This window comes from Indicator indicator, chromosome 22, assembly GCF_027791375.1.
Source record: "Indicator indicator isolate 239-I01 chromosome 22, UM_Iind_1.1, whole genome shotgun sequence".
In the NCBI taxonomy this organism is placed as follows: Eukaryota; Metazoa; Chordata; class Aves; order Piciformes; family Indicatoridae; genus Indicator; species Indicator indicator.
In genome coordinates this window covers 13,751,263-13,776,541 of record NC_072031.1, presented here as the reverse complement: position 1 = coordinate 13,776,541, position 25,279 = coordinate 13,751,263, and the positions used below count along the sequence as shown (strand labels likewise).

The window sequence follows — 25,279 nt, the reverse complement described above, 5'->3', positions numbered from 1 at the left end:
GTCGAGCATATGGCAGCACCTCCCATGACCGGTGGGGCTGTTCTTGTGGAGGAGGAGAAGCGGGACTGGGGCCAAGTCCTTCTGCCTCCTAAACTCATGGTTTTCTAGCTGGAGTCCTGAAAACCTTGGGCATAGATCCAAAGGCAAACTGAGCATCCTATTCCCACAGATTTTAACAGAAATCAGATGCCCAGAATCATTTGCATATTTGGGCTTTGGGCCTCCTAAACTTCCTCGTTTCTTCCTCTTCACAACCAATGCAATAGAGGGGAGGAGCGACGCTCGACCGGGGCTGACACTGGAGAGCATCTGCTGCTGCTCATAGGCTGGAACAGTCCTCACCACAGTGTCCATAACATTGTAGTTGATGGTGCACTCACAAGCAGGGATGTGGCAGTTCATACTTGCTTTATTGTATCCAGGGTACCGTATGCTTTTTGTTCCACCCATCAGATACCAGAGGGGACCTGTGGATAACTTCTTGCCACCCATGGGGTTTGGCAGTTTTGTTAAGCCACTGGTTCACAGACCAAGGAGTGGTTTGGTCCCTGCTCCGTTTCAGTGCCTTTTATATTGCACATCTGAGGTGGCATGTTGGAATTGGACATTTGGAGTTAGACTTGTTGCCTGCTTGGCAACTGGGCTTGCACTGGCTGCCCATGGTGAAAACTCTATGGAAGAATTGGTTCACATAGAGTAAGAGGCATATGTCACAGCACTGAACGTAACTATGGTTAAGACTTAATTCAGGCCAATGGTCTGGTCATTGGCATTGCTGTGCCTTTGGTGGACATCTTCATAGTGGAAATGCCTACCGTAGTTTTTCCGCTCCTGAGCTAAAAACGCTCCTTAGATCTTGTCTGAAGGGAGGACAAGGAGTTGTTTGGTTTAGGTGGAGAGTGCCTGTTTCTGACCAAAAGAAGAAGATATCTATTTATGTATTTATTCAGCTCCCGCTTGCTGAGCCCAAGACTTGTGATGGAGGGACCTGTGAGGGCTGTGGAAAATGGTGTCACACAGCCCCTCCTGCAGCCGTTTTCCTGGTTTTTACCACCTCTTCACAAAGAAACACCCCAAAGCACCCCCCAAAGCCCCCCACTTCAAACCCCCCGTTCCCTGATGTAACGCTCTTCCCACCCGCTTTGACCACAGATACGGACTCAGAGGAGGAGGAGGAGGGATCCCTGAGGGACGAGTGGCCGGCACAGCCCCCGTCCGCCTCCAAACCGCGGCCGCCCAGCCTGTACAGTGCAGCGGTGGCCAGGAAGGGTGGCCGGGTGGCTGGTGGCCCCAAGGCAGCCCCTCACAGCGCGGCGGCTGGGCGGCTGCTGAAGCCAAAGGCGGCGGCGGGCCGGAAGCAGCCCTTCTGCCTGCTGCTGCGTGAGGCCGAGGCAGGATCTTCCTTCAGCGACTCCTCGGAGGACTCGTTCGATCAAGGTTACTAGCTTATAGCAAACGCAACCCCACACGCACCCCTCTGCCATGTCTGTGTGGGAGTGGGTGGGGCAGGGGCCGGGTGAGGGGCCTGGTGGGTCGGGGTCAGCCATTTTGATGGTCGGAGCCAGGGCGGCCATCTTTGTTCTTGGCAGCGTAGCCTGCTTTATCAGCCCGACGATTATTTTTTATCCTTCTTTTTGTACCTGTATCATTGTGATATTATTACTGGCTGGCTCTTTCGGAGCTTTTATATCAACTGGGTTTTAGTGTCCACCTCTCCCTGCTTTCCTATTCCCTTCCTCCCTTCAGTTTTTCCCCCTCACTTTCTTCCTTGCTACCACCACCACCATTATATTATTATTATTATTTTCTTTTTTAATTCTTTTATTTTGGCATGAGCCTTGTAGAGGTTTGGAAGGTGCTATTTTTTTTTAATTTTTAAAAAATGTTCTTTCCTATTTCTTTTACTACTTTTTTCTTTCCTTATTTTAAATCACTTTTTTTTCTTTTTTCCCTTTCTTCTTTTTTCTTTTTCCTTTCATCCCTTTCTTCTTTGTTCTTTCCCCCATTCTTCTTTTTTCTTTTTCTATTTCCTTTTTCCCCCTATTTTCTTTCTTCTTTTTCCTTTTTTTCCCTTTCTTGTTTTTTCTTTTCCCTTTTTTCTCTTCTTTTTCCTTTCCCCCTTTCTATTTTTCCTTCTTTTTTTTCTTTTTTCCTTTCTTTCTTCTTTTTTCTTTTCCCTTTTTCTTTTCCCCCTTTCTATTTTTCTTTCTTTTTTCTTTTTTCCTTTCTTTCTTCTTTTTTCTTTTTCCTGTCTTTCTTCTTTCCCCCCCTTTCTTCTTTTTTCTTTTTCCTTTTTTCCTTTTTCCCTGTCATTGTTCTTTTTTATTTTTCCTTTCTTCTTTTTTTCATTTTCCCTTTCTTTTTCCTTTTCCCCCTTTCTTTCTTCTGTTTTCTTTTTCCTTTCTTCTGTTTTCTTTTTCCTTTCTTCTGTTTTCTTTTTCCTTTCTTCTGTTTTCTTTTTCCTTCTGTTTTCTTTTTCCTTTCTTCTGTTTTCTTTTTCCTTTCTTCTGTTTTCTTTTTCCTTTCTTCTGTTTTCTTTTTTCCCCTTTCTTTCTTCTTATTTCTTTTTCCTTTTTTTCTTTTTTCCTTTCTTTGTGTGTGTTTGTTTTTTTTAATGCCGGGATACTGTTGTGTGGCCGTGTGACTTGATGTTTGTACTGCGATTTGGTATACCAAGCTTTATTAAACATATCGAGTTCATTTTTAACTAAACCTGTGTACCTTGTCTCTCTTGCTGTGTCTCTTATCAGGCGATTAGGTTACCGCTTCACTTCATCCTGCTCTGCATCCCCCTCCTGCTCCCACTCCCCATGAGTAGAACTGGAATTAACCTAGTCTGGGGTACTCTCTATTATTCAAATATCCCTGCTGCCTTTGTCCAGATAAAGCCTAGGCCTTCCCCCCCTCCCAACCCCCACCCTCCCCAACCCCTTTAATTTAGTTTTTATTTTGTTCACCTGGTTTTGTTTTTCTTTTCTTGTTTAGTTTATTTTCTCTGTTGATAGGCTGTCTGAAGGCAGGTAGATAAAACATGAGGCACTTGGTCCTAATTGCTGCTGCTGCAGGAGGGTGCTGGGTGTGAAGTCCCCATCATTTTAACAGCCAGCAATGAGTCTTTTTTTCCACTGGCAAGTTTTTTGCATCTCTTTTTGGGTGGTAATTTTTTTTTTCAGATGCTTAGACGTAACCCACAGTGTTCAAGGATGTGGCAATTACTGCATTAAATTTGACTCTGCAGTTTCCCTCCCTGACCCTCACCCCAGGTTTTTTTTTCTTACAGCTTTTTTTTTTTTCTTGTCAGCCTGTCATTAGTACTTCAGTGGGAAAGGAGATTACTTGAGACTTTTCCTCCAGAGACACAAGGGGTTTCTGTTTTAGAGCACACTCATTAAATAATAATCATGGGGAAAGGTCATTTTAATGAGCCCTCAGCTCCCAAAAAAAAGAAGTAGCTCATCTGGGCTGAATGCTAAGCAAGAGCATCCCCAGTAGTTATCATCTGAGTTGCATGGCAGATCTGGATGTAGCACAGCACAAGCCCTTTAGTGTTTTGCACTGCTTAGAGGGCTGTTAATTGAAAATGGGGCTGGATGGTTTTGCTTTTATTTTATTTTTTGCTTAATTTTTTGATGTTAATTTCCTTCATGCACCTATTTGTTTCCTTTTCCCTTCCAAACCCAACCTCCAAAGAAAGCTAATTTCAACTGGGGAAAAAAAAAAAAAGAGAAAATTACCAAACACAGCAGAAAGATACAGAATGCTGATTCGGTTTGATGTGGCTCTGGCCTGGACCCACTAACTCATTTCAAAGAAAAGCCAAAAAAAAAAGTGAAAGACATATTTAAAAAAAACCCAAAACCAAACAAACACAAAAATAAAATTTACTCTTTAGAGAACCCAAAAAGTTCTGGGGATAGTGGATTTTATCAGAGGGTGAGATTGCCACATTTCCATCTAAGAGTCTGTGTTAACTTCCATTCTTCCCTTCCCTGTTCCTTCCTGCATCTTTTCTTTGTTTATTTTGCTGCTGTTGGAAATTTTGAGGATATCAATCCCTTTTAGGTGCTAAGTTCTTGAGGGGGTTTTGGGGTTTGCTTTTTGGTTTTGCTCCAGGTAAGCAGATAGGTAACTTGGCCCTAAGTGGCTTTGTCTCTTTTCAAGTAACCTGTCTGCTTTTAAAAAAAAAGAAAAATTAAAAAAATCCCAGTTTTATGGGATAAAGTCTGGGAGGGGACAGGGGAGGAGGTTGGGGAATCTGGAACAAATGGGGAAATGCATTGTAAATCCCTTTGAGGTGTCATTTAATCGTGGGGAAACCAAAGATGCAAAACCTCCTGGGGTGGGCGGTGGGCTTGGAGTTGGGGGGAGGCTGGGAGGGATTATTGGTCACTGTTTTGTTTTTTGGGGTTTGTTTGTGGGTTTTTGTTTCTTTGTTTGTTTTATTTTTTTCCCCCCCAAATGTTTTTTTAGGTTTGTCTCTTACGTTTTCTTTTTCCAAACGTGTTTTTGTGTTTTGCTTTTGTTTGTTTTGTTTTTTTTTTTTTTCAGTTGTTCTTTCTCAGAAGCAATTATTTGAAGGGATATTTGGGTAATAGGGTTTCTAATGGCTTTCCCTGATACTAAACCGATTAATAACCTCAGCTTTTCTAGAAGTGCTCGCTTTCTCCTTGCAGCTGCTTGACCAACCCTTTCACCCCTGCCCCTATCCATGATGCTTTGAATGTCTGTGTCGGTCTCTTGCATTTGCTCTCACGCTGCACTAAAGAAGCAAAGTGGTTGGCTGGTTGTAGGGCAGACACTTCTCAGCGAGGGTCACTAGCCATGAACCTGAACCTTGACCATTGTTATGTAGGTAGGCAAAATAACTTTTCTTTATGTCATCTGTCAGCCTCAGATGTTTCGCTGTTGCCTCCATGAATAGTGACACGTAGCTCTTTGCATTCTCGGTTATTTTGATTTTCAAGATGATTGCTGTCCACTTCTTGACTTTCTTCTGTCCATGAAGAGTCTTGCATGGAAGGTTGGCCTCTGTGTATGTGTTTGAGGACTCCAGAAATGCTTTGCTGTTTGCAGACCGTCTTGTGGAGAATCCCTTAAGGCAGCAAAATGAAAGGCTTTGCAGATGGGTCCAAGATGAGAAGCCTTGGCACTGCCTGCAAAGCCTCCACCGCTATCCTTCAAGGTTTCTGGGCTGCCAGTGCAGATTGCAGGGTAAATGCCTGCCCATGGCCATGCCAGTGTCTATGTCAGAGGTAGAAGTAGCTGCTGGAAGACCTGATTTCCCCTGGTTTGAGACAGAAGAGGCAGGCACATTCTGCTTTCTTACAGACCAAACACCACATTGCCATTCTGATAACAGGCAAAGCTTGTGGGGTTTACATCCAGTGACCCTGGAGAGGTCCAATGTGGACTAAAGCCACACAGGACTTCAGAAAACCATCAGGATAGGTAACAGCTTGAGCTTTTGGAAGACCCATACTTCCTCTTCCTCCCCACTCTGTTTTCCTTAAGGAATTAGTACCTTCTTCCCTGCTCTCTGTTCCCTGACCTGGAAGATGATTTTACTCCACTGGAAAAAAAAAAAAAGGCAAACAGTGAGGGACAACTGGTTCCCTGCAGTTATTCCCATGTGATAGTTGTAATGTTTTTAATTTTTGATAAGTACTTCTGGAGTCAGCAGCACAGCACATATGGGGGTGGGGGAAGAATTCTTCCAATGACAATTGGCTTGACTGAAAAAAAAACCCAAACAACAAACAAACAAAAAAAAAACCAAAAACCCACACCAACCAAACAAAAAACCAATCTGAAATTGGACGTTCAAAACTAAGTCACTTCCAGAATTTGGACAGATTTCACAAATCAGATGTCAATGACCCAGTAGCTGTCTAAAGTCTGCCTGTACTTAGCCTGCTTTGTATGCTGTAGGCCTGCTTGGTGTTCTGAGAAAATCATGCTATTTTTTTTACAATGTGAAATGACTGTTTTTTAAGTGTGTGTTTTTACTCCCCCTTCCCCCCTTCCAAAGCCTTTCCACACCCTCCTCAATCCATCTTGTTCCATCAGTCTTTATAAACCAAATTGCTTAACCAGTTTCTGTTCATCATTAACAAAATCTTCATTTACTGCTCTCCTACAGCAACATAACCACGGCAGGTTAGGTGCTCAAAGCAATGAGAAAATTTAGTGGTTTTAATTGGGTTTGGCTTTTAATTTGATGCAGGTAAGAATTACAAGGAAAAAAAAACCCAACAAACAAACCAAAAAACCCAAACCCTTCTTTGACTTCAGTTTATCTGGCATCAGTAGCATTTAAATATGAATTTGTTGTTTGTTTTGGCTGTGGAGTTATGTACATGTGTGGTTGAGTGTGTGGGCATATATGCACATATACATGCTCTTAAAAATACCAATTAGAAGAGATATTTTTAACTTTTGACTTTTGTTTTCCCCTCCCACCTTGCCCTCGCTTAGTTTTAAGAGAATTACTGTTGAAGAAAAACAATTACTATTTTTTTGTTGTCTTTTTCCCCATTGTTAACTAAAAATCACCTTTTCAGGAGGAAAAAAAAATAATTGAGGCCTCAGTTGTGTAAAGGCATCTGTTCATGCTACATTTTAAACCCACACATATTTTTGGGTACAGTAGGAGTAAAACTCCTGTTTCACATTAAACACAGGCACCAGGAGTCTCTCCAAGAAGCTGTGCAGATGGCCGTAGAGCACCAGCAGCTTATTTGCCACTGTGGCCATAAATCTGGGGACTTAGATTAGAAGCATGTGGGTTTCAGAGCAGAACCTCAGATGTGTTCTTTTTTTCCCCTTTTATTTCTTAGCTTTGTCCCTTAGCAAACCAAGAGGGAGAAGAGCAGGGACTGCGCTGTGCATGTAGAGAGTGGAGTTAGCAAGATCTGCGCCCTCACTGTGAGAGGTGGAGGAGGAGAGATCTGGGAATGTGTTAAAATGTGTTTATTTTCAGGCTGAAAATTGTATCTCTCATGCAGATTAAAAAAAAAAAAATAAGTGTTTTGGTAAAAATACTGACAAGAGACTCCCTTCAGTTGTCTTTTCCATAGTGTGACACCATATATTTGCAGGAGGTTAGGATAACTGCCAGGTGTGTTATTGTGTTGTACGCTTGCTGTGGGGTGAGTAATAGCCACTTTCATCCTGCCTTTTAAATCTCTTTTACCTTGGTGCATTTGAAATACTGTAGCTGCTGGGCACCTTTTTGCCCTCTCAAGTGCACAGTCCTTAAGTTCTGGGCGATTCATGGAGCAGATCATGGATTTTCCTGCAAACTTCCCCTTTTTTTTTTTGGCCTGTTTTCCTCCCCCAGCTGCTGAGCGAGACTTTCTCAGCTTGGCCAGCTCCAGATCTGGCATTGAGGGGCTGTACAGGTTGATTTATTTTTTTTTTCCTCATTTTTTTCTGGTTTTGCTGAGAACTGCTGAATGTTGGAACCAAATGGGATGTGTGGAGGGGGGTCTCAACACCCTGTGGTGTGTTGTTGAGCTCAGACAGAGTTTTGCTACTTTTCAGGCAGGTGGTTTCCACATCTTGGAATAGCTGGGTTCATCTGGATTTGTTTTCATCTTGGCAAAACATGGTAGAAAAACAGCAGTTGTGCCACTTTATCTGGTAGGGGGAGGAATCTGATCCTAATTTGCTGGGGATTTTTTTTTTAATTTACTTTTTTTGCCTGTGGTTTTTATGCAAGTAGTGAGCAGGGCTGTGGGTTTCTTGGTATTTTACTGCAGAGCTGTAGGTTTAGCAACGTTTTTATATCACAGGGAGCCAGCCTGAGCAACTGAAATGTGGAAAGGATTTTTATGCAGTTAAGAATTAGTATTCTGTGACAATCTGATGGAGATAAGGTCTCTTTGTGAAGGGGAAAAAAATATAAATAAATTTTTAAAAGCAGCTGGCCATTACTTCAACTGGTAAAATGCAAGGCTGAGAGCACTGGGTTTTGATATTCCTGTTACTTCTAATGTCACAGAAGAATAATCCAAAGTGGAAAAATAACTCTTGTGTTACTGTAATTTATATATATTTTTTTTAATAACCAAGTGTTGAGGATGTTTTTTATCTATCCCAGAGGGCATACATGAAACGAAAAGGATTTTCATGTTCATTCCAGCTCATTTTGAAGGGATCTGGCTTCTCATTTGGCTGGCTTTCAGCTGTAGGGGCCAGTGGGGAGCTGAGTGGCTCAGGCAGGGAGAGCAGGGCTCCTGCTAGAGGTGGAGATTTCCCAGAAACCTCCATGATCCTACTTAAGCCTTCAATTTCAAGAGAAATGAAATACCTTTTTCCAGACCCACTTTTTGCAGTTAAATATATATGTATATCTTGATGAGTATATGTGGTCATATATGTGTGTGTGTGTGGTGCATGCGTGTTTGTGTAGTGCCTCTCACTCACAGCACTACCTGGATGAGATGCTGTTAAAATTAATTGCCTCTGAGCTGATGACAGACTCTTGGGAAGTGCTGTAGAAAGGGAGAAAGGTGCCTACCCCCAAAATACCTGCTGTATGCACACCAGAGAGGAAAACCCCAGCCCACTGCTCTCGGCAGCTGTCAGCCATGGCAGGCAGCAAGGCTGATGACTTTGCCAGAATTAGACTTTGGTTGTGGGCATCTCTTCCTGCCTGTGCTGAGCTGGGCTTCCCCAACCAGAGCTGTAGAGAAGACTTGGGTTGTGGGCAGCTCTTCCTGCCTGTGCTGAGCTGGGCTTCCCTAACCAGAGCTGTAGAGAAGACTTTGGTTGTGGGCAGCTCTTCCTGCCTGTGCTGAGCTGGGCTTCCCTAACCAGAGCTGTAGAGAGGGAAGCGAAAGGCATAGAAGAGTTTAGAGGCACAGTGTTTAAACACTCCTCCTTGTCTCCAACACTACCTACACCTTCCCCCCTGATGCATTCCAATTCCATTGCTTTCAATTTATTATTTCCTTCCCCTCCTCTGCATTTTTGCCTCCTGCCCCTTCTCCTCTCTATGTCTTCCTTGCCTCCTACCGTGACGCAGGCTGGTCTCTGGTATTCCCCTTCCATGCTGATCCCTGGTTCTGATTACACTAATGGATTTCATTATGGAGGAAGAAGGGCTGGGTGGGAGGGGAATCCCACAGCTCTGAGGTTGGGATTGTCAAAGGAATTAAGCTTTTAATTCCTCCTGAAAGCTGCAGGGAAGTGGTGCGTGGCATCCTTTTCAAATCTCTGCCAACACCCTGCTCTTCCCTCCCTCACCTTGAATGGGTCCTCTTTGTCATTGCCTGGATTGATGTGTCCTTCAGGGGTGGTGGTAGGCAGGGTGATGCCAGATATATGGCTGCAGTCCATGGCCAACATCTTCTGGCTCAGCTCATGGTTAGCTCAGTGCTGCTTGGGCAAGCACAGAGCAGCAGGAGAGTAACCAGTTCAGGGTGGAAATGTGGCTGATGCACAGCTCCATCAGATGTGTAATGGGCTTCCTCTTTTCTGCGTGCTAGATTCTAGCTCAGAGGAGGAGGAGGAGGAGGATGAAGAGGAAGAGGAGGAAGCAGAGGACTATGGGACGGATGGCACCGACAGGCTTTCGTCCTCTGCCCTTGATGAGAGCGGCCTGGGCCTTCTGGCGAGGTTTGCTGCCAGTGCAATGCCCAGCCCCATCGTGCCCCCTCCGCTTTCCATCATCCAGCTGGAGGCCAAGCAGAAGGCAAAGAAGAAGGAGGAGCGGCAAAGCTTGATGGGTGAGTTGTGTGGTCAGGGTTAGTGGCGTGGGGGTGAGGTGGAAAGGTCAGAAGGTCTCAGCTGTGGTAGCAGAGAGCAGGTTGTTACCCAGACTCTGTCCTGCCCTGGTGGTGAAGGCAGGTGGAATTACCCAGCAAGACAACAAGGGCCAGTCATGAGTATGGTAGGTTTAGCAGATGCAGACATAGTTTCTCTGGAGGCTTCCTCAAAAGTTCCCTCTTTTCCAACCTGGTGAATCCTTAACATTCATGCTGGAAAGGCCAGTAATGGGGTACTGTGGCCCCTTGGACAGAGTGCTGGAGGCAGTGCAGTGCTGTTACATTTCAGGGAAGGAAGCAGGTGCCAAATGCAGCTGATTTTAGATACCCAAGAAAAGCAGAGACACCCAAGCAGAAGACGTACCCCTCCATTCAGCCCACCCAATCAGCTTCCTCCTAGAAACAGGACAGTGAGACTTGGAACAAGCACCCTTCCTCTGCTTGTATTTGCAGTGCTCTGGACCCTGTGCTTCTGTCCCTCTCTGTTTTACACATAGTTAGGAGTTTCATTTCTTCCCCTCCCTGTGCACTGCTGCACAAGTGCCCATTGGTGGCATTGCTCCTGGTCAGACAGGTCTATATGGGCTCCATTTATAAATTCTCTATTAATATTTATTAAGTGATAATGGAATTTATAGCATGCTTTAGAATGGAAAATGATGTCTTCATGGGAGCCTGGCTTGTTTTAGCACTGTTTCCATGCTATATTAGGATTTTGCCAACTTGTTCCAACAGCCTCTGTTAAGAATTTATCACCTTGTAACCTGCCCTCCTTGAAACTGGAAGCATCTAGAAATTGCCTCTCAGTTGGAGAGGAGAAGGAATGTTGTAATTTCCAATGGGTTTTTCATTTTGAGCCTTGCCAGCTTTAACTTTGACAGCCTTGCTCTTTTCCTGTTCGTGCTAGGATTGTCTCAGGGGAAGAGGTTTGGGTAGAAGATGAGAGCAGGTTCCTGGAGACCAAATGAACTCAGGGAGGTGACCATATTTGAATGAGGAAGATTGAGAAGAGATGCTGTCCATGTTTGTGCATTGTACATTTTAATTTTCCCAAATGGATGTTGTTCAGTCCCTTGTGTCCTTTGTCAAGGGTCTCCTGCATACGGAGGGTATCACAGCAGGGGCTCTTCACCACTGGGCTTGAGAAGAGTTTCTGCCAACCTCTCTGGCTTGAAGCAAGGCTTGATCTCAGATCTTACTGGTCTGAAGGCAGAGTTGTGCAGAGAGGGCAGATCCACAGCAGGATGGAGAGGGATGTGAGAGAGGCCTTTGATGCTCTTTTTTTGTAGAGGGAGAGCCAGGTTCTGCTGATGTTTGTACACATCTTCAGCAGTGCTGTGCCACCAGGAGGTAGAGTGCCCTGGGAAATAAGTAATTTAGAGAACTGGGGTTCAGTCTCTTGTTCTGACCCAGACTTACTGTGTGACCTTGGGTGAGGGTCTTCCTGGCTATTTGTATCCAGTGCTTTGCCTGCCTCCTGGCCATGTTGCTGGGTGTATGGCTCCTGCCTCAGTTTCCCTTATGCCCCTGGAAACATGACCTTGCTCTGCTTCATCAGGTTCTGGGGAACACAGGGAAGGTAGTGAACATCTTGGCATTACTACAAGGTTTCAGGCCTCTGGCTGCTGCTGTGCCCAGGATGCTGAGCAGAGGCCAATGTGGGGGGATTTCCATTTGCCACACAAAAGATCCTCTCTTGACTTCAGGGTGATTACCTGAGCCAATAAAAAGATCTGTAGTGTCTCTTGGCCAATGGGGAGAAAATAACCATAAAATATGGGTTTATTCAATTTGTTAAAGAAATTGTTCTCCTGAAACTAAGGTGGGACTGGAGAAGACTCCTACTGGGAGGGGGTGGAAAGCTCAGCCTGTGGGATTCTTGCTTGGCTTCAGCTGAGCAGCTTCTTTCTGTGGAGAGGCAAGTGTTAGAGTATCTTTTCTTTTAAGTACAGGGTTTTGGTTATGGCACAAGGGAGAAAGTGGAGGCAGGGAACATACTGAACCACGCTGCCTGAATGGGTTGGGCTCTGATTTGGGACAGGGGGAAATCAGTGTTTTATGAGGCAGAAATGCAGATCTGAGGGAAGTGCAGGTTGGAAAGGGGAGCAAGCAAGGGTCTCTACTGAACAAGCACAGCATCTCCCATGGAATCCGAAAGCTTCCAGTGGGATGTGGACCCTCTTGGCTCAGCCAAGGCTTTGACTGATGGCTAAACCTTTGCACCTAGGGACAGAGTTTGAATACACAGACTCTGAGAGTGAGATCAAGATCAGGAAGAAGTCACCGTCAGGGCTGCTGCGGGGGAAGAAAGGGCCACTGGAGGGGAGCAGCATCCCAGCAAGCCAGGCCCCCAGCAGCCTCGACTCTGGATCTGGGAGCACTGACAAGGCCAAGCTGGGGTCTGAGAAAGGACGCAAGCTGAAGAAATTCAAATCCCCCAAGGACTTGAGCTTTGAGTTCGGGCTGGAGGCCAGCGACGATGACCTGTGGAACCGGCGCCGGAGCGAGCGGATCTTCCTCCACGATGCCACCATGGCCTCGGCCGTGATGACCCCTGCAGCACCCCCCAGCTCCACTCCTGTCTCTAAGCCTGGGCGCTGTGGCAAGGGGGCACCCATGAGCCCCAAAAAGGAAGGCAGCAAGGGGAAGGACAGGAAGGAGCTAAGCAAGGTGAGGAATGTGCTGGCGGAATCGATGTGGGAGCTGAGGGTGAGGGGAGGGTGATGAACCCCCCATGGGCAGAGGAGAGTGGAGTCCTGGCTCAGCAGTTGCCCCAGTGCTGTTTGACTGACCCTTGCCAGCCCCACATGGGCTGGAGGAGCTGTCAGGCTTGGCTCTGACTTGCAGGGGCTAAAGTGTTTGAACAGGACAGGTTATTCCTGTCACCCTCCAAATGTATCCAGCTGGGATTGGCCAGAGTGGACAATCATGCAGTAAACCATCAAATCTTTCTGCCACTCTGCATGACCTTATCTGCATGCTGAGCTCTGCCCCCCTCACACTGGCCTTTGAGGCTGTGTCTTCTGAGGGCTGTCTCTGGCTGGTGGTGGCAGTGATCTCTGGGTTGCTGGCTCTTCATCTTGACTGAAAGCTTAGCGTCCTCCAGCTCAGTTCATAGCACTGTTACAGAGGAGTACTGATTGTGGGGAGAGTTAGACAAGTTAGTTGTGACATGAGGCCAGCTGGGATCTTCTTGGATCTCTCTGGGGGGAGGTTTGATGGGCAGGAATTGCTCTCCAATTTAGTGAAAAACTCTTCCCAAAATGAAGCCTGAAAGTGGAGTGGAAGAGGAAGGATGTGGTCAGTGAACTAACTGCTGGCTGAATGCCATCCTACCTGTGCACAGCCTGCTCTGCTCCACCTTTTCCCTCTATCTGGGCCCAGATCTTCCCCAATCCTCTCTTTACTGATGGGAATGTTTTTAATTTTAGCAGCGCAAGAAGGGGAAAGAAACACCTTGCTGCTCCTCCTCCTCCTCCATGTCTCCTCCTGGCATCCCTAGCTCCCCATCTGATGTTCGTGTCAGCCTGGCAAATGCCCTGAGCTCCACCAAGAAGAGCAAAGCCAAGGTGAAGGCCAAGGAGGTGAAAAAAGAGGTGAGTGGCTGGCTCTAGTCTTGGTGAACTGGAGGATGGCAGGCAGAGCTGTTGCTCCTTTTCTGGACCGTTGCAGTGTGAGGGAGGGAATACAGACAGGCAGGTTTTGCTGGGTGTGTTGGAAGGAAAGTGCTGATTTGAGAAGCCTGAAGTGCAGGGAAGTCACATCAAGTAGTACCTGCTGCTACCATCTGGCGTTCGTTTGCCTTCATCCCCCAAATTAATGAGCAGGCAGGATTTTCTCTAAGGCTGCCACAGGGTGGAGGGAAGAGCTTTCATGGATAGCAAGGACCAAGGAGATGGTGATGGACTTGCTCAGCACTGGCTGAGCCAGATCACAGCTGGTTTCTGCTCTGCTGCTGTCTTCTCTCATAGCACATATTACTGCGTCTTCTCACATCACTTCTGAACCTAGTGTCTGTGTGTGTGACAGAGCCAAGAAATGGATCATGGTGCTTGAGAAGAGGAGCAGTGCCTCCTGCCTGCTTAGTGAAGTCAGGGTCTCAGGAACACTGTGCAGAGAGATGGTGAATGCAGAGCAAAGCTACTGCTGCCTGCTCCACAGATCTCCTCTACCTTCCCCAAGAGAGATGTGACTAATGTGAAATAGCTTTTGGTCAGCTGTCAATGGAGCTTGGGATAAACCCAGAAAAACAAAGGTCCTTGTTCAACCAAAAACCAAGTTTGGGTGCACTTGCTGAACTCTGTGATTAACAGAGTTGAGGATGGAGACAGGTTTGTCCCAGTATCCTCAGGCTGATTGTTGCTGGATGAAGGTGAGATGGGATCAGACTCTTGCCTCTGACATGCTGCTTGCTCTCCTGCAGAACCGAGGGAAGGGAGGAGCTGTCAGCAAGCTCATGGAGAGCATGGCAGCAGAAGAAGATTTTGAACCCAACCAAGACAGCAGCTTTTCAGAGGATGAGAACATCCCACTGAGCATGCTGGTTGAGCGGCCATCCACACCAGGTGAGGGCAGGAAGGGCTTTGGGGCTAATTGTACAGGTAGAGGAGCTGGGCAGATTTCCCAGAGCTGCTCAGTAGAGATCTTTGCTGCTTTTACACATTCCTCATCCAAAACCAGGGGTCCTTGGGGTGCAGATACCACTTTTCCCAGTCAATTTGGCTTGCCAAAATTATTATTACATATTATTATTACCAAGAGGGAGGACTTATATTACCAAGAGGGGAAAACTTTCCTCTGCCTGGAGCTAGCCACAGGCAGCAAGCCCTTTCTGCAAAGAACTTCCTGGCATTTTCCTGGGGGAGAATGGTGCTGGGGGTGTGAGGTTTCCTTCTCCCCTTACTGTCACTTCTCCATTTATGCTGCTCACTAATCCCTAACCTGCTCCAATACTTCACAGCTCCTCGCTCCTGCATAATTGACAAGGATGAGCTGAAAGATGGCCTGCGTGTCCTCATCCCCATGGATGACAAGCTGCTCTATGCTGGGCATGTTAAGACAGTGCATTCACCAGACATGTGAGTTGAGGGGCTACGCTCTCCACCCAGGGTCTGTAAGAAATGGGGATGTGGGAATGGGGATCCCAGCTGATGCAGGGATTGATTCGGGGTTGTGTAGAGCTGGCTGGGGAGAAGCTGACAGAGTCTGGCAGGGAGGGAAGGTGAGTTCACTCTGGTTTATCAGCACTGAGGAAAATGCAATTACCTCTCATTAACTGCTCTCAACTGAACTGATGGTAGGGCTCAGAGGGGGTGTCAGCTGATGGGGGTGATGTTTTCCATGCACCATGTCTCACCAGGCCTTTGTGTTTCAGATACCGTGTGGTGGTGGAAGGTGAGAGGGGAAACCGACCTCACATTTACTGCCTGGAGCAGCTCTTGCAGGAAGCGGTATGTGAGGCCTGTCCTTAGTATCTGAGCCCTGTTTTAGGCCTGCCTGGGTGCCTTGGTCCTGCCTTCATGGCCAGTCTGGGCAGAACTCCCCTTGATGTGGGTCACTGCCATGTGGTTGAGCTCCCCCACTGGCAGTGGGCACTAGGCCATTTCACACTGTGCTATGGGCATACAGGAGGTCATTTCCCAGCAGGGAAACCTTCCCTGGCCTTCTGCAGAGCTGCTTTGCTACACACCAAGTGTGGGATGGTCTGTGCTGGTGCTGAGAACGTCAGTGATTGCCTTCCTCTTGTCCCAACCAGATCATCGACGTGAAGCCTCCTTCCGTGCGGTTCCTGCCCGAGGGCACGAGGATCGCAGCCTACTGGAGCCAGCAGTATCGCTGCCTCTACCCAGGCACCGTGGTCCGAGGTAGGGCCACACTGATGCCTTGCACTGTCAGACAGGGATGTCTCAGTCCTGCATGTCCTCAGGGCTGTCAGCCTTGTCTGGGGAAGCCCTGAGCTTTCTTCTGGAAGTCAGAGCCTGGCCCTGTACTATGGGTCATGCCCAGCTCAGACAAAATGCTGGTTTAGTAACATCCTGTTGGTCCAGGAGATGTGCTCTCATAGGAGGAGGTCTGAGCCATTTAGGAGCTTAACACGGCAGGAAAATTCAACGCTTCAAAAAACCAGAATTAACTCCAGGCATCAAAGCTTGCTGTGGTTGTGGTGATTTCTAAACCACCTGCACACACACAGAGCTTTGCCACTGACGCATCAGCCTGGTCCCATTTAAAAGCCAGTGGAGAGCCCTGGATAGTTCTGCCATGGCTGGTCTTGCTCTGGGGCTCTGGGTTGCACTGCACATGTGTAAGGAGAGAATTATTTATGAGTTATAGATCAGGGATGCTGCTGCAAGAAGAGAGGGTTGGAACACAGCTTATTGCTGTTGGAGAGAAGGTGAAAAGCAGCAGCTTGTGATGGCTGAGAGTAATTACCAAATGCAGGTCAAAAAGATACCGTGGTGAAAAGAGAGAAGTGAATTTTGGCAAGGATAGAGGTAAACAGGGAAAAGAGGTGGGAAGTCAGATTGGAATGGTGGTTATGTTCTTGGTGCAGTGCTGCTGGCTGGGAAATTTTACAGTAGGTGGACTGGTTTGGCATTACCAAGGGACACTGTTGCAGAGCAAGCCTTCTGTGCTCTCCCTGCACATCCTAGGAAAGGTGTGGGCAGAATGATGCAGAACCCTGTCTTCCCCCAGGCCCCCACTTCTCTGACAAGGGGTTTGTATTCTGATGTTTTTCCCTAATCCCATCTTCTGCTCCCCCAACCCACAGGAGCTCTGGATCTGGAGGAAGATGGTGATCTCATCACAGTAGAGTTTGATGATGGGGACACAGGACGTATTCCACTGTCTCACATTCGGCTTCTCCCACCTGACTACAAGATCCAGTGTGAGTCTTGCTTTGCATGACACTTCCCATTGAAAAACAGAGTTTTAGGCCACCTGCTCTGAAATGTTGGGATGCATTCACAGACTTTCAGTCAAAAAGAGTGCACCATCACTTATGGACGTGCAGAGCTGGGGTGGGATATAACCTGTAGGGAAATGGCCCAGTCCTTGTTGCAGAATTGCTAGGGACACATTCCCCATAATCCCATGTCTGTTGTGTGTCTTATTTGATTGCATTTGACCCTCTCTTTGACCTGTTCTAGGTGCTGAGCCTTCCCCAGCCCTCCTGGTGCCCAGCACTAAGCGCCGTAGCCGTAAATCCAGCAAAGACACTGGAGAAGGAAAAGAGGGAGCTGCACTGGGGTCAGAGGAGCCTGTGTCAAAGGGCAAAGGGCGAGGGAGAAAGCCAAGTGTGAAGGCAAAAGCTGGTAGGTTGTCACCATTGTCACCACTCCCAAACCTGTTCATTCCCCTACTGCTCTCACCAAGTAAGAGCTCTTGCTTGGGGCAGGATTTGGAGGAGGAAGTGCAGATGCATCAGCTTGCTCTGCTGTGGCTACAACTTGCAGGAGGCTGCCTCAGAAGCTTGTGGGGATTGAAGTATGCTACAGAAGCTGTCCAGTACTACAAGAGCCTCCTTCTCTCGGTCAAGGCTTCAGAGCAGGGTCTCTTTTTCAGCTGAGCATCTCTGCAGCCATTAGTATGCCCAACAGATGTAGGAAATGTGCAGTTTGGTTCCTTGCAGTTGAAGCAGCATTGCTGGGCATTGCCTATCAGCTGCTCACAGGCACTAGTGTCAGGCCAGGCTGCTCAGTAAGGCTGTTCAGGGAGCAGTGAGGGCCTCTGCCTCTTTGAGGGTACCTAAGCAGTCTGGAACAAGCCACCCCTAGAGACAGGTCAACACTGGTGTCTGTGTCTGAGGTAATAAAGCCCATCTGGATGTATACCATCATGCCTTTGTGTTTTCTGCTCTCTACAGAAGAGGCTGCCTTGCCAGAAGAGAAGGACCAGGTTGAGTCTTCACCTGTTAGCTCTTCAGTCCCAGAGAAGCCAGCCTGCTTGGGCAAGCCAAGCATGAAGGGGTCACGGAAATCCCAACCACTGTCAACTGGAGGCTCTCCTGCCCCACCAGAGGAAAAGAGGTCAAAAGCCAGCAAAATGAAGATTTCCACTAAGCTGCATAATCCCCCACAACCTACCTACCAGCCTGCTGTGTTCAGCAGCATCCTTGGCACAGAACCCTATGGTGAGCTCCCGGGGACACTGGCAGCCTTTGGCTCCAGCGACGCTTCGGTGTCGAAAGCCAAGGCCAAGAAAGGGCGGCCCACAGAGGAGACACAGGAGTTTGGCACCATGGTCAAGGCTCAGAGGAAGCATGACAGCGAAATCCTGATCAAGCTGGACCATGAGGGTGTGATGTCTCCAAAGACAAAGAAAATGAAGGAGGCGATGAGGATGTTGGAGGACTCGAACCTGGCCAGTCGCAGAGATGGCAAGAGTCTGCTGGGGCTGGGCTATTCCCCTGCAGTGGCTGCAGAGGGAAAGCAGAAATCTTCCCGAGCCAAAGCAGCTGAGGGAGACCCTTCCCCTGCTAGCTTTGGAGGAAAGTTTGATGGCTCAGTGGAGACCCTCACTGCTTCGAAGGACCAGGAAGAAAAGGCAGTGGTTCCAGCAGCCGTGGAGGAATCCGAGAGCAACAGCAGTGACAGCAGTTCTGAGTCAGAAGGAGAAGAGGAGGCTGAGAAGAACCGAGGGGAAGCCCAAGACAGCAGCTCAGCCAGCTCAAGAGCATCCACCCCTCTCTCTTCATCCAACTCATCGTCCTCTTCCTCTTCTAGTAGCAGCTCCTCTTCCTCCTCCTCTTCTTCCTCTTCTTCAGCCTCATCAACCTCTTCTTCATCAAGCTCCAGTTCTTCTTCTTCCTCTACGACAGACGAAGACTCCTCCTGTAGCTCTGACGACGAAGTAGCTGAGGCCCAGCCAAGTTCCTCGGTGCAGCAAAGCCTCCCAGCCAAGCAAACCAAGCAGGCAGGGAAATCCCGTGCCTCTTCCCATCCCCAGAGCCAGAAGCAGCCGGCGCAGCAGCCGGCCCCGCAGCAGCCGGCCCCGCAGCAGAGCGGCAACAAGAGCAGGCCCAAAAAGCGTGAGGGCATCCACCTGCCCACCACCAAGGAGCTGGCCAAGCGCCAACGGCTGCCTTCGGTGGAGAACAGGCCCAAGATCGCTGCTTTCCTCCCCGCACGGCAGCTCTGGAAGTGGTTTGGGAAACCCACGCAGGTAAACGGAGCCTCTGCCACTGCTCTGTGGTGCTTGGTGCCAGTCTTTGCCTTGTGGTGCCTCTTAACCTGGGCTCTTTGCCTTCTCCTGGCGGGGGGGTGAAATTCTGTTCATAGGATCACAGGGTGTTAGGGGTTGGAAGGGACCTTTGAAGATCATCCAGTCCAACCCCACTGCCAGAGAAGGACCATAGAATCCAGCACAGGTCACGCAGGAACACATCCAGATGGCTCTTGAAAGTCTCCAGAGAAGGAGACTCCACAACCTCTCTGGGCATCCTGTTCCACTGCTCTGGGACCCTCACAGGGAAGAAGTTCCTCCTCATGTTGAGGTGGAACCTCCTGTACCGTAGTTTATATCCATTGCCCTTTGTCCTATCCCAGGGTGCAGCTGAGCAGAGCCTGTCCCTTCCCTCTTGACCCCCAGCTCTCAGATATTTATAAACATTTATTAAATCCACTCTCAATCTTCTCCAGACTAAAAAGCCCCAGGGCTCTCATCCTCTCCTCATAGGGCACACGCTCCAGTTCCTTCATCATCCTGTTGGCGTGGGGTGTCCCTGGCCAAGGTCTCCAGTTAGGGAGGAGATTGGGGTTGGCCTGCATCCCTCTACCCAGTTTCCCATGGGAATGCCCATGGATGCTGTGGCTGTGCAAAGGGCGGCATGCAGGACAAGGCAGGCAGTGATGGGGAAGACCCTGGTGATCCCTGGCTGCTCATCTGTGCAATTCTCTCTTGGCAGAGGCGAGGAATGAAAGGGAAGGCCAGGAAGCTGTTCTACAAGGCCATTGTCCGGGGCAAGGAGATCATCCGCATCGGAGACTGCGCGGTCTTCCTCTCGGCTGGCCGCCCCAACCTGCCCTACATCGGCCGGATCCAGAGCATGTGGGAGTCCTGGGGGAACAACATGGTGGTCCGAGTCAAATGGTTTTATCACCCAGAAGAAACCAACCCTGGGAAGAAACTCAACGAAGGCAAGGTAGGCTGGGTGCCTTTGCTGAGGGGGCTGTGAAGCTGCGTGTTCCATTTTGTTTCCAAATCCACATCTCTCTTTTTTTTTTTTTTTTTTTTTTTTTTTTTTTCACTCTTACTCTTGGGCACAGCGCTGGGATCAGAAATCAGGCAGGAGTCTGTCCACAGCTTTGCAGGCATCCAACCAGAGGAAGGACTTTATGGAGGTTGGTGAGGCTGGGGGAGGGCTGGGAGGGGGTGTTGGGAACTCTGTAACAAATGCTGCTGGAGAAAGGCCTCCCAGGCTTCTCTGGCTTTTGCTTTTGCTTCTGCCACTAATAATGCAGTGTCCAGGACTTTGGATGGGTGTTTCTGGGAGGGTGGGAGTGCTGCAGATGCTGGAAGGAAGAGAGGGTTGGTGTCCAGCATCCATCTTTCCATGTACATCTTTGGATGAAAAAACTCCTGGTCTCCATATTCCTCTCTTGGCAGCTGTGGCATTCCCATCAGTGGGAAGCTGAGTGGAAGCAAGGGTTTAGGTTCAGTGTATGGGACATACTGTGTTCATGCCGACAGGGTCACGGGATGTTAGGGGTTGGAAGGGACCTCTGGAGATCTTTTGAGTCCCACCCCACTGCCAGAACAGGACCATAGAATCCAGCACAGGTTGCACAGGAATGCATCCGGGTGGGTCTTGAAAGTCCAGAGAAGGAGATTCCACAGCCTCCCTGGGGAGCCTGCTCCAGGGCCCTGGGCTGGCACTGGGTGGTGAGCTGAGAGTTCTGCCTGAGCGTGAGCACAAGCCTGGGCCAGCTGTGGTGGCCATTTTTGCTGCATATTGAAGCTGATGCTGTAAGCATTGAGATCTAATTGCTCTTTTTGTTCCCATCTCCCTCCCTCTGTTCCCGTAACACAGCGAGCCCTCTACCAGTCCTCTCACGTGGACGAAAACGATGTCCAGACCATCTCACACAAGTGTCTGGTTGTTGGGCTGGATCAGTATGAGCAGATGCTAAAGACAAAGAAATACCAAGACAGCGAGGACCTCTACTACCTTGCAGGGACCTATGAGCCCACTACGGGCATGATCTTCAACACGGACGGGGTCCCTGTCATCTGCTGACGGCCCAGGGGACGCGTGCCACCCCCCGGGAAGGGCCGGGACAAGCCTGAGGACGTGCCTGTTCAGACGACATGATTGTTTCTTTCAATGCTCATCACTTCTGTGTCACACTACAGAGAGGAGAGCGCGAGAGACACACGAGGAGGAAGGAGAGGGCTGAAGAAAGGGGTTAGGAGAAGCACTTACAGACAGGATTTGAGGAAGATGCCGTTGTGGGGTGGTGATGCTTGAACCCCAAGGCTTCTTCTGGAAGTGGCTTCAAGCGTGGCGACGTTTGTCCGACTTCTCCCTTCCTCCTTTTGGTCCAGGAAAGCACATGGGTCTTGTGATCATTTCACCAGCGGGACCCCCCGGCAGGAGGGATCCCTTTGTGTCATTTGCCCCCATCAGTACCTTGGAAGCCACCTGTACGTGGAAGGCCACCTGCTAGCCTTTTCTCCGTCCTTAGATTCCCTTTCCTGCTTAGTTTCGCATGACCCTTTAGGAAGGACAGGGTGAAAGAGAAAGGAGATGAGTCTCTCTCAGCGCCTCGTCTCGATCCTCTCAGCGCCTTTTTGCGGTTCCCGTTCCCTGGAGCCCCCCCGGCTGGGAGTGTGCGACATGAAGGGGCAGAGCTGGCCCTAGCACAGAGATGGTAGAAGTCCTCCGGGCTGGGAGGAGCTGGGTGGAATATGAGTCAACATCCACTCTAGGATGGTGCCTTCCCACTGCCTCAAACAAACAGCCTGAGCCCACCTCCCTGTCCCTCCTGCCCTGGAAAGGTGCTGGAGGAGCAAGCTTGTGGCAGAGTGGGTGAAGCAAGAGCTCATCTTGGAGTGTGCAGTGAAGGGGACCAGAAAATGACTGGGAGAAGCTGCTGGGAGAAGCTGCTGCTCAGTGCTTGGAGCATAGGAGACCACAGACCATTGGATTGTGCCATTCCTCACCCAGTTTAACCCCCTCTGTCTTGCCTGAGCAGAGCTGTGGAGCTGCTAGGGTGTCCTCACCCACTGTTTGAAGGGAGCAAGGACAGAGTATGAAGCTCGGCTGTGCCCACCTGCAGCATTTCCACAGCCAGCGCCCCACTGCCACCTTGGGCTCAGGGGGGGACTGTTCAGCTCACTCCTTCCATCCAGCCAACCACCCCCATGGCTCCTGGAGAGCCACCACCTTCACCTCCTCCCTCCCTCCCTCCCTCCCTCCCTACACGGAGCTGACCTGCTGCTGTCTCGATCCCGCTGGGCACACGCCAAAGCCATGGCATCACCACCACCACCTCACCAAGGTTGCCCATGGCTGGCAGGGACACAGGAGAACCAGGCAATGATGTAACATCCTTGCACTTAACACAAAAAAAACCTCCAAGAGACGCACTGATCATTGCAACTACCGACTGGCACTACAGATCGCTGGGACGCGGAGCAGGGTCCGGCTCGGCCGGGAGCCACGGCCCCAGGCTCCGGTGAGGAGAGACAAGGACAGATTGGAAGCTATCCGCCCTGGTACCCGCTGAGTACCAGAGACTGAAGGCCAGGACTCAGGGGAGAGGGACAATGCTGCAGAGCTACCCCTCATCCTTCAAACGAACCGCATGGTGCTGAGCTCCTACCATCATCTCCAGCCTCCGGGGCCCCAGCGGATAGCAAACGGTTCTAAGCCTGTACAGTTTTAATGTACCAAAAGACTCTTTAAAGGCCCTTCCTGTATTATAAGTCTTTAAAAAAAAAAAAGAAAAAAGAAAAAAAGAAAAAAAATGGATTCAACTTTTTAATTATAAATATAAATATAAATATATATATATAAATATAAACTTTTTAAAACTGTGAAAAAAAAATTATGAAATTATACAAAAAAAAAGGAGGAAAAAAAAATAATCCAACAAACAACCAACAAAATACCACAAAAAAACCCCACAAACAAAACCAACAAAACAACAACAACAACCCCAAACAACACGAGAAGACAAGAAACAAACCCATGGCAGAAAGGAACACGCAGTCTGACTTTTAGAATATTATTTTTTATTTCCTGTTGGATTGTGATTGTAAAATGATCTGGGAACAGGCACACACACAGCCCAACCCTCCTCCCTCCAACCCCCCTTCCTCCCCACGCTCAGAAGTGTACTGTACTGTACTGCTAGAAGCAAAATTGTGTGAGCATATTTTAAAGGAGCGAGAGAGAGAGATTGAGAGCGCGCGGGAGAGAGAGAGAGAGAAAGAGAAAAGATTTTATGCTAATGTTAAATAGAAAGCACTTAAAACCCACTGCCTTCTATGGAACACAAGGATATTTCAGACAATCGAGAGGAAAGGAGAGCCAGGTTTTTGTCTTTCTTTTTTGAATTTTTTTTTTTTTTGTGTTTTATCATTATTTTTTCGGGGGGGAATGTTTATGTTTTGTTTAAACTGATTGTTGTTGTTGTTGTTTTTCTTTTTTTTTTTTTTTTTCTGGCATTCTGTTTGTTGGAGAACTCCGTGTGATCATTTTTGTTTTCATAAAAAAAAAAAAAACAACCAAACAAAAAAATTAATGGAGAAAAAAAAGGCAACCCAATGAAGTGTTTTTTTTTTTTTTTCATTTTGTCTGCGCCTATTGTGACTTCTGGGGTTTTTTTTTTCTTCTTCTGTTGGTGGCAACAGGATCACAGAATGGTGGGGGTTGGAAGGGAGCCTCTGGAGATGATTGAGTCCAAACCCCCTGCCAAAGCAGGTTCAAATGATCCCTTTTTGGTGTGTGGTTGGGGAAGGACCCAAGCCAGGCTCTGTGTGGCAGTTTGGGGAGACCTCATCTCTCTGACAGTCCCCCTGTGGGGTGACATTGATGGATGGGATGGGTGATGGATGCTCCTCCTGGAGCAGAGGTCTGTGCTCACTGGGGGCCATGGGGTGGAAGGTGTAAATTTTTCCCTGGGACCACGCTCACAGCAGCATCCTGCATGGATGTTGTGCTGAGGATGAAATGCTGGATTTGCTCTTTGTGGTGTGAGCTGCACTTCAACCAGCTGGGAACTCATCTTGGTGAGACCCTCTGGTGCTGGTGGGGCCAGGTCAGGGTTGCCAAGCCTTGGTACCTGCTACTCCCTGCTCCCATCGCCTCCAGCCCTTGGGCTTTTTTTCCCTTGGGAAGTGGCACCCGCCAGCTCCTGGCCCAGTGAGGTGCAGCCAGTCCCAAATAGCAGCCTCTGCTGTTGGCACATTTCTCGAGATGACTTCTGCTCCCCTCAGCCCGCAGAAGTGTTGCACTTGAGCAGCAGTTTGCAGGCTGGCAGAGGTTTGGTGGGACCTGGTGATAAGTCCAGCCATCTCAGAAGACAGAGGGGAGTCTGGAGATGGGGAGCAGGACAAGGACCACCCCAAAACTCCACAGGACAATGAGCAGCTGGCCAATCAGCACAGGACACAGCCTTGTGTGTTTGCCAGCCCAGACCCTTGCCAGCAGCCAAGTGCTTTCAGTGCCAGGGCCCTGTCAGAGGCACGGCTGACACCCAGGTAGCACTGCAAGGACATTTCATGTGGCATCAGCCTCATTTATGTCACTTGCAATAAATTCTGAAGCTCTGCAGTGATCCAGGGGTGGTATCTGCACTGCTGTGGTCTTAAAATCTCTCCCCTCTGCCCTGTTGTGATGGGGCGGACCCACACTGGAGGGCTGGAGGAGGCAAGACCCTGCCTCCCTTGCAGCCAGGGGCAGGGCAAGACAAGACACAAACAAAAGGTACCTTTTTTTTCCAATCAGCAAAAATGAATTGGGTCTTTTGGGGCATGTTTGGGTAAGGATCATAATTCCAAGCCAGTCTTGCTGAAAACTTACAGCACCATTGGTGAAAGCTAAGGTTAATCTTTCCAGAGCCACAGGGGGCTGATGGTCTGCTTCCTTCCTCTGTTGCTCTTCTTCCTCACTACTCTTCCTCCACCCTTCTTCCCAGCACAGGTCCTAGGTCCTATGCCCTTTGGGATTTGGCAGTATTTTCTTCCTCCTGGCAATGGCTTGGCACAAACAGGAGAGGACCTCCTGCCTTCACTGAACAGCTGCACATGGCTGATGAGGAGCTCCCCAAGAGCAAGAGGACCGTCTCCCAGGGTGGGAGGAATGGCACCACAAGAAGTGGCCCTGTGCAGCTTCAGCCTGGGCAGCATGGGCTGTAGTGAGATGCCACAGCCCTATGCCAACACCTGGGACAGCTTTATGGCTCCAGGCTCCCTTCTCCAGGAGGGATGTGGACCAAGAGGGGGGTTGGGAGCCAGTGGGAAGGAGGTCCCATCTCATCCCCATCACCCCACCCCAGGTC

The 25,279-nt window shown here is 48.8% G+C and overlaps 1 protein-coding gene across 1 annotated transcript in view; it reads left to right on the top strand.

Moving 5' to 3' along the window:
- Positions 1 to 21,634, top strand: part of TNRC18 (trinucleotide repeat containing 18) — a 56,955-nt gene extending 35,321 nt beyond the window's left edge. The window contains exons 15-28 of the mRNA XM_054390810.1: positions 1,153 to 1,437; positions 9,492 to 9,731; positions 11,998 to 12,440; positions 13,202 to 13,366; positions 14,194 to 14,335; positions 14,731 to 14,848; positions 15,145 to 15,220; positions 15,526 to 15,634; positions 16,543 to 16,659; positions 16,922 to 17,086; positions 17,638 to 18,935; positions 19,678 to 19,914; positions 20,039 to 20,113; positions 20,803 to 21,634. Of these exons, the coding sequence (XP_054246785.1) occupies positions 1,153 to 1,437; positions 9,492 to 9,731; positions 11,998 to 12,440; positions 13,202 to 13,366; positions 14,194 to 14,335; positions 14,731 to 14,848; positions 15,145 to 15,220; positions 15,526 to 15,634; positions 16,543 to 16,659; positions 16,922 to 17,086; positions 17,638 to 18,935; positions 19,678 to 19,914; positions 20,039 to 20,113; positions 20,803 to 21,009 (3,677 nt within the window). The 3' untranslated portion in view covers positions 21,010 to 21,634. The remainder of the gene's footprint in view (positions 1 to 1,152; positions 1,438 to 9,491; positions 9,732 to 11,997; positions 12,441 to 13,201; positions 13,367 to 14,193; positions 14,336 to 14,730; positions 14,849 to 15,144; positions 15,221 to 15,525; positions 15,635 to 16,542; positions 16,660 to 16,921; positions 17,087 to 17,637; positions 18,936 to 19,677; positions 19,915 to 20,038; positions 20,114 to 20,802) is intronic.
- Positions 21,635 to 25,279: the final 3,645 nt, after the last annotated feature.